This window comes from Halyomorpha halys, unplaced genomic scaffold (genome assembly GCF_000696795.3).
Source record: "Halyomorpha halys isolate HHAL.00 unplaced genomic scaffold, Hhal_1.1 Scaffold916.1, whole genome shotgun sequence".
Classification (NCBI taxonomy): Eukaryota; Metazoa; Arthropoda; class Insecta; order Hemiptera; family Pentatomidae; genus Halyomorpha; species Halyomorpha halys.
In genome coordinates this window covers 483259-492243 of record NW_027108073.1, presented here as the reverse complement: position 1 = coordinate 492243, position 8985 = coordinate 483259, and the positions used below count along the sequence as shown (strand labels likewise).

At 30.3% G+C, this 8985-nt stretch overlaps 2 protein-coding genes across 11 annotated transcripts in view; one reads left to right on the top strand and one right to left on the bottom strand.

The window, feature by feature from the left end:
* Nucleotides 1-8985, bottom strand: part of LOC106687129 (uncharacterized) — a 71425-nt gene that overhangs the window by 31318 nt on the left and 31122 nt on the right. The gene's annotated exons all lie outside the window — the stretch shown is intronic.
* The window catches only part of LOC106687130 (barH-like 1 homeobox protein), a 15212-nt gene continuing 8631 nt past the window's right edge, over nt 2405-8985 (top strand). Inside the window, exon 1 of the mRNA XM_014430841.2 lies at nt 2405-2474. Coding sequence (XP_014286327.1) covers nt 2405-2474 — 70 coding nt within the window. The remainder of the gene's footprint in view (nt 2475-8985) is intronic.

Here is an 8985-nt window from a genome sequence, read left to right as displayed (position 1 = left end):
TATATATATATATATACAAGCCTAGTACAATTTTTATCCTTTTATTGCCTGAAGGTATTTTAAAGTCCGGAATAGTCGTTGGACGTATAGCGCTGTTTTGTTTGTTTAGGGATTTAGGTTAAGTGTCAAGAACTCATTTCTACAGTAAACAACAAAAAATTTATTTCATAATAAATATTCATGTACGTTTAATTATATGCCATAATTATTTAATTTATCAACATGAGATGCTCACATATGTTTAATAATAATTATCCAAATATGAAGACTTCTTACAAAAACTGTTTAATTGTTTTGTTGGATATAGTATGCTATTTATGTAGCAACACAGCGCGATTGGGCAGCACAATTTTTTATAAAATGTATTTCGTCCAATATTAAAAGTAACAAAAATATCAGTTTCTCCGTATATCATTGTTTCTTATCTATAAGTTGCTAAGCAAAATATAATTAAAATGGTTTTTATTTTTATCCATTTTGGTAAGGAGTTGAAGTTAAATTCCACATCATAGCATTCCTTCAAATATTATTGCTAGTTTGATTTGTATCTGGTGCGATTTCGTTGACATTTCATCTGTTACAATATCGGCAATAGTCATCCTCATTGTGAAATAAACAAATTTTAGTGTTGTACCTCATAGTTTGTAGTTTATATAATTATATTTATGAGCTCACACTAGTAACCATAATTTATTAATTCGGGCAAGTAGTATGCCGTAAACCTTAAAAGTCAATAATTATATCTAAGTAACAAATTAGAAATATTAGATCTTTCTTTTGGTTCTTCACCTATTAAAACTAAAAGATGGACGCCCGTGAAAATGTTATGATAAAACAAAATAAAACAACCCATTCATGAAGGGCCAGGGTTTCAATACTTTGTAAGGAAATCATGTGTTTAGAACAACGGTCATACAAGGCGTTAATGTTTTCAAGATTAAGCTCAACCACCAGACGTTTCCCCAACTAAGGAATTACTGAAATAAAATAAAATACGTAACCTGAATAGAATAAAATACATATCATTAAGTAACATGAAATACATTGATATGTGTTTATTTCTTTTGTGTTTATATCTACTGGTTGTAGTTTTAGTCAAATTTCCAATTTCTGTTATAATGAGTTTGGACAAGACTATTTATGTAATCCTGTACGGTGTCTATATTTAATTAGACGTGCATTTTATATATTCTAGTGTAATATGGATAGCTATTAACAATTCTGATGTATTTGTTTTGGAATACTTTTTAGCTCATCGGGTATACATATTTGCTGGATGAAGACATTAGCAAATATTCGTGCTAAATGTAATTGAATTTTTGATCTATAACTTTCTTTTTGCTGTTGATTTCTATTACGGAACTAATCTTTTTGCTCAAATTTAACTTCATATATCGCCGCTTTAGTAGTGGCACATTGTACACAAGAAAAAAAAATTGAATTGACGTGTTGCAAAGATATTATCGCAGTCAGAGATTTCTTTGTTTACTCCCTCTGTAGAGTGCCCGAAGCTATTAGGGTTGTCAAAAATTAGACCAGGGTCTAATATATCAGACTAGGGTACAATATATGGAGTTGATCAAAGACAAAATAAAAATAATTGTTTTGTACGTTATGTCACTATTCAGGCAAATTATTAGTGATATATCATGATTATTAGTAATACACGTCATTCGAAAATCTAAGCTACTGTATCTTTTGAATATTTGATTGCAAGATTTAGAACTGGGAAAAGTTAAAAAATGGAAAAAAAAAAGATTTTGTTCAGAGCAATCAAGGACAACTTTACAAATCAATAAGACGGTAATGATACAATTTGAAAGTCTGAATAGGGAAAAGACTGTATAAAAGGGCGGTAGGGATTTTTCTTTATTTTTCTGTTTGGAAAATCCAACCCCGAGTCCTTTTAACCTCGGAGTTTTTCATTAAAAGAGAAAACTCTTGCTCGTTATCAAAGAGTGTATTCAATGGCCGCACGGTCCGTTGGCTTAGAGATCGGCTGAAGCCCGTCCCTTATTAGCATCAGAGTTAAGCTAATTGGGGGTAGTTCTGCCTCTTTAGTGGTGTGTTTAGTAGGAGTGGGCGGGGCCGGTCGAGCCCAACCAATGGGATTCCCTGCTCGCTCCCCCACCACTCGCCAGACACGCCCCCGCCCACCATTACCTCTCTAAACATCACTTTCACTCCGCCTTTCCGTCTAAACATATCGTTTACTTACTAAACACTCTTTCAACTGTACACAAGTTTTTTTTTGTTTTTCCTCCGATATCCTTACCTTATATTACTTGGTACTTTTATTGTTGTTTTTACAATAATTATTTCTAATTTTTTGTAATGTTCTCAAGGCGCCACTCAGTTTTCGGTTAATTTATATAAATATATTTATATTTTATTCTGGACTATCATGACACAGAACAAGCCGTCGTCGTTCATGATCAAAGATCTCCTAGGGGATGTCATCGAAGAAAATGAAGGTAATATTTTAATAATATATGGTATAAATATTAACTCGAGTGCTATAGAATTAGTCTCCATCTTAAAAAAAAATGTTTATGATGATACTAAAAATATTTAAACCAAATATTTCTTGTTTAATAACAAATCTGCCATATTGAAAAATGAGATAATTAAAAAAATGACACTAAAGGAACGTGAATTAAAAGGTTTTATTTGATATACATTTTTATAAAACCGACATAGGTTACGGAAATTTATTTTTTTATAGATAGTAGATAAGTAAAAGTATAAAATAATAAAGTTTAGTATATTTTATTTATTTAATAAAACTAAACTAATTATTCTATGAATTTAATATATTATTGCATAAATTATCGTATGTAATAAAAATTGAGAAATTTCTTAAGCAGAGGAGCTTTACACGATCAATCTTATTGAGACAATATCGAATGTCTTCAATATATTGACAATTGAATGGGTATATTGTAATAATAGTAGATATTGTAGATGCCATTTTCAATAATATTATCTCAATAATGCCCGTGTAAGGGAGGCTTAAGTACATAATACCTATTGAATGATTTGGGTCAGACGGGGCGTTGATATATTTAGGAAATTTAGTACTTTAATTCAACGATGAAAATTGGATGTATGAGAATACATGGAAAGTAGGTAATATCGATTTTTAATAATTTCGGAGGATTTGTTTCTTCATACATTTCAAGAAAAATCTGCTGTTGTACGCGCATCAACTTTATCTTATCACCCCCAGAAACTAATTTATTTTCCATGCATATATATATATTAATACGTTATTAATATAAATATATATTAATAATTAAGTTTATTAATACGTTTTACGTTGCTCTTCATTATCATCTACGGTTTCAAATATTAGGTAATATTTTTTCGAAAGTCTTTAGCTTTCCAAAGGTAAATTAGGTACATTTACAATATTGCTATTGTTTCCAGAATTTAGTTTTCTACCTGGAAAAATATTTTCTCTATTAGTTTACAATAAAATTTTTTCATAGTTTTTTTTTTTTTTTTTCGGCCAAGACTCCGATTGACTTGGTTGGGGGTCAAAGTTCTTCATTTTGTGGGACCGCCACACAATGGAAAAAGTCAACGCCCCAGGCCGGATTCAAACCGGCACCGCCAATAGACATCAAATTGGTTAGACTGTGTCTTAACCATTGAGCTATGGGCAAACGGAATTTTGGATAATTTCATATGATTCCCTTAGAAATATCCAAATCAAATCGGAAAAAATAAACGAGACTTCCCAAAATAAAACCTTATCCTAGTGTTAGTGAAACGGATGCTAAAATACAACCGCAATCTGCAAAGATAATTGTTGATACAGTTCAAAAGTATATTATTTTTATGGATAATACAACTATTATCTAGCAATGTATTGGTGTAATCAATTCCAATTCGCAAACGTATCTTCACCCTAGCTGAATTACATCGAAAACAAACTACCCATTAATTGAAAATTATTACATTTTTTTGGAATTATTAAGGTAATTTTCTTATATAATTAAAAAATATTAACCGAAAACATTCAATGTACTAAAATTTAATAAAAACAGGTATTAGGGAACAATAATTTCTTCAAACTTATTAAAACTTGACAAAGTTTTGGTATTGCAGAAGAAAGATAAAATAAATATTTATTTGTCTTTAAATACATTAAAAATAAAATGAATTAAGATATTTAAATGTTTCGCTGTTATTTCAAATCTTATGCAATTAATAATTAGTATTATTTTTATTCTTAACACAATTTTGTTGACCACTTAAACTGGGTAATTTAGAAGTCTAAATTAGATAATTTCAAATGATTACTGTAATATATTTCAATTTAAGCTAAAAAATATATTTATAATTTATTTTTATAACATTATTAATTTTCTTTACAGCCCTGGCATCTAGTACATATAGGCATGCAAATCCGTTTTGGGGTGCTGCCTTCAAAACACTGATATTTTAAATTGTTCAGTCGTAAAACATGGTAGCTGACAAAACAAAATTTTTTACAGTGTTAATTACTTTGAGTTACCTTCAACCAAAAACCACTTACCATAGCTTAATCAACATTATTCTCTTCAATAAAAAAACAAATTTCCTAAACATGTTTTTCTACAATTTAAGAAACATGGCTTGAAAAGCCAGTGATGCCAACAAATTAGAAGATATATAAGAATAGATTTTCAAAAATATTAAAAACCAAGTTTTACGACCAAGTGCCCGAATTAATTCTAAAATATTTTATCAATATCCGTGATATTTGTTCACAATCAACAAATATAATATTGATACTGATATACTTTTAAAATTTTTAATAGGTTATAATAATAAAATCTCATACAAATTATATTACATTATTGTGACAAGATATGATATAACTTCAATATTAGTTTCAAAATTTCTAAATTTCATGAATTTAAATGAAAAATGAATTAACTTTGTACATTTATTGATTTAAAAGAAAAATATCTATAACTTTTATGATTACATGAAGATCGCCCAATTTAATTGTTTTTACAGTATCTGCTTAATTAATCCAAGCTATTTTTAAAACGGTAATATACAAAAAAAACATAACTATTTTTATGTTTTTTATTGCTGTTAAATAATCAAAAAACTATGACTATCGTCATAAAAACCAGAGAAACGTGAAAATATTTATTTTCTACTACAATTAACTATACAATTCTTTCATAACTTGTACTAGCTATCGAATATTATGGGAGTGGATCAGATTAACCTATTGGTAAGGCACTGTGCTACAAACTCCAAGGATGTGGCAGATAATTATTATATGTTTACTGTAGCTCTGAGTCAGCCCTGTGGGTCTCTCCGGCCTCATAAAGTGGATAACCATTAATTGGGTAAAGATCTGGAGGTCGAGCATGATTCTGACCAAATCACCTCCCAGCACAACTATTAGTTTAGTAAGAATATTTCCTCACAAAGTATTGAAATCCTGACTCTTAATGGATTGCAGTGATTAAAATTATTATTAATTTGTTTTATCATAATTTTCACTGGTGTCCACCTTTTAGTTTTAATAGGCGAAGAGCCAAAAGAAAGATCTAATATTTCTAAATTGTTACTTCATCTCGTTAGAAGTCAAAGGTTTACGGCATACTACTTGACTGAATTAATAATTTATAGAACTCATTCCAGGCTTACTATCATGCTGTTTAGTTCATTATGTAATACCTTTTTAGTTTATTATGTAATACTTTTCCTAGACTACCTTTTTACTAGATGTACCGTTTAGGATTCATGGGCGAGGAACAAAAAAAAAAAAAGACCTGATTCGTTACTAAATTAAATTAAATAAGTAACTATTAAGAATTTTAGAACCACTAAGAATGCGTTTCCATGTTAAAGGTTGTAGAAACTATTTTTTTAAATGATTTACAGATGTATTTTCATAAGCTGGATTTCGTGCATCCCGGCACTACTGTTTCATAATGAAGCTAATTGCCTGAGTCCATAAATATAATTATATAAACTACAAATTACAGCACTAATACTTTTTGTTTCACAATGAGGATATTATTGGCGTTATTGTTGCAGACAGGAAGTACAAGTCACAAGTACAAACCAAAATAGCAATAATGTTAGAAGGGTGCTATGATGTGGATTTTTTTTTTTTTATATAATTTATTTATTCTTATTTACAACTGTATAAAAATATATAAAAGTAAATTTGCTGTAGGTGACATAGTGACATGATACAAACATGTGGAGAATCTACCCATTGATCATGTTGAGAACTCCAATAATATTTCTAGAGGAGAAGATCTCGAGGCCATTTTCTTTTCAGACGCCTAGGAGCATTAAAGCCAGGTTAGAAATAAGTGGATTTGGGTGGTTGGGAAGTTTATCATGGAAGGAATGGTATCTGGTTTTGGGCAAATCGTCAATAAATGGGACATTGAGGTCCTGATGGATAACTTGATTTGTAACAAATTATGAATTTTACGAAGGATTTTGGACTGTAAGGATTGGATTCGGGAAGAATTTGATGGTTTAGTGGATCTCCATAGCTCAACTCCGTATGTCCAGATAGGCCTTATAATAGTCATGTAGATCAATCTTTTGTAATGAATTGGCATTTTAGACCGTTTGTCTAGTAAATGTTGTAATAGTCGGAATCGACGAGCAGTTTAATTCTTGTATTCTATGTCAGTCATTTGCTCAGATGTAATCCTCAGTAACGGGTCTGTTCGACAAGAATAAGTGGGGTATTATTAAAGGATGATGTGGAATTTAACTTCAACTCCTTACCAAAATGGATAAAAATTTATTTTTGACAATTGATACCTTAACAAATCAAAACCATTTTGATTATATTTTCCTAAGTAACTACCATATAAGATACAATAATATGCACCACCAAAGGTTAAAAAAGAATCCCAAATATTCCTCAATATTAGTGCTTCTCTTCATAGCTGAAGAGTACATTCAAACTGAATGATAAATTTGAAAACAGTTAAAAAATACATTTCAACAAAAACTTTTGAAGAAGATTTCAAAAAAATAATCTTTTATTTTCCAAAAAATATAGAGAAAATTTTCCATTTTATTTCTCTAAAATATAGCGCTTGTACTTGCCAAACATAACCGACGATTTGGACAGTCTTATAGACTACTGAAGAGAAACTCTTTCAATTGAAAACTGTTGATCAAAAAGACAATGCTGAAACCAATATGGACCAATGGACTTGAACTGCGAGGACAGGAAAATATTTTAACATCAAGCGTATCCAGTCCTTTCAATCTAAAGTCCTTAAACAATAGTCAATTCTCCATATTACTTAACCAACACCATGGCCTCGACGTCCCTTATGTTCTAGATGTTATTCCATCCAGATTTTCCAACTTCCATTAGAACCTTGTCCACCACCCTAATGACTTAGCACGATCCCTATCTACCCCCAACCATGACAATAATCCTCCCCGAAGACTGAAACGGAATGTGAAAGCGGATCAAGCCCTCTCACTCAGTCTCCACTGGACTTCAATACCAGTGACGAGGATGAGAGTGAAGCGCTGGGATTTCTTGGAGCTCCGCTTCGCCTTCCACAGGAGGGGGAGGCAAAGTTTGCCGTGGGGTTTCCAACGCTGAATTTAAATATTGTGGCTTTTTAACTAGTTTTATTTTATTATATTTTTGTTTATACATATCATCATTGTATTTTTTTACTTTATTCATTTATTTTTTTCTTTCGTTATTATTTTTCTATATGTACTGCTCGAATGAATATTCAATACACTAATACTTATTGCCCTTAACTGTGACAGGTTGTATTATCACTCTTTATAAAAATATATATTTTTTAAATGTCTTTTTGTTGAAATAAAAATCATTACCTAAAACAAATTAGGGTTTATTTTTTCTGAAAAATAAGTTTTTGTACTTAAGAAACAAAATCTGACTCTACTTCCCTACTACTGCACACTTCTTTCCTACTTTCACACTAATTTACTCTTTGGTAAGTCTAATACAAAATTTTTCAGCTGTTTTTCTAAATATAAAAAGTGGTGGGCAGTAGAAGGGGGAAAAAGTATTGCAAATAGTCCAGTTGAATTTCGTATAGATTAATTTTTCTTTTGTTTTTTAATGTTTATTTTTCTTTAAAATCTTCCAAATGCTCATTTGTAGAAAATTCAAAAATTTATACTTTTCAAGTCAATGAATGGGTTTCCATAGGACTCTGCTAAGAATAAAAACTATTTTAGTACTCCATATCTTTTCTGATATAGTCCCGATTTGAATGTTGTTTTTTTTTTTTTTGCATAGAGATTAATTATCTTTCAAATTTTATTTATAATTTATCATCAAGTATACACTTTCCCACTTATCTAAGCGAAAATAAAAATTACATTTTGTCATTATTTTTCCTCTGTATTTCTCGGGGGAGTCAATCCTAGCTTAAAAAGTTGGAGAGGTCTAAGAAGTATACTCTAACAAAGTTTCATTAAAATTTTTAAAACCGTTTTGGCCGTAAAGGATACTATTCTATAGGAAAAAGGTTCTCGGCTTTTATGGGCATGGTGTCCGACACAGTTCAATGACAGAAAATGCATTTTTTGGGCTCTAAAACGGATAAACCAGTTGGAAACTAAACACGGAAAATTATACTAGATTGCAATACTCTCCTTGTTTATTATCAATAAACAATTTTTATTAATAGTTTGCTGTTATTTAATCGGTTCATTTGGAAAAAGCCTTGGATTTCTACTTTCTTCGGAATGACTGACTCAGTTTATACATGATTTGGCAAAATATAATTATGTGTAAATAACTAATTTTAATGCTCAACAAATTAACCCGAAAATAATTAAATACATAACTGGCCAGGAGCAGTTAGAGAAGGCGAAATGTGAAGATCGCCTCCTCAGTGCGTTGGCCACTTTCCTTTCCTCCTCTAATTAATGCTACCTAACGAGCTTCTTTTGTTCTCTTTGATCAGTCTACCGTATAAAAATTGTCATAACATATAT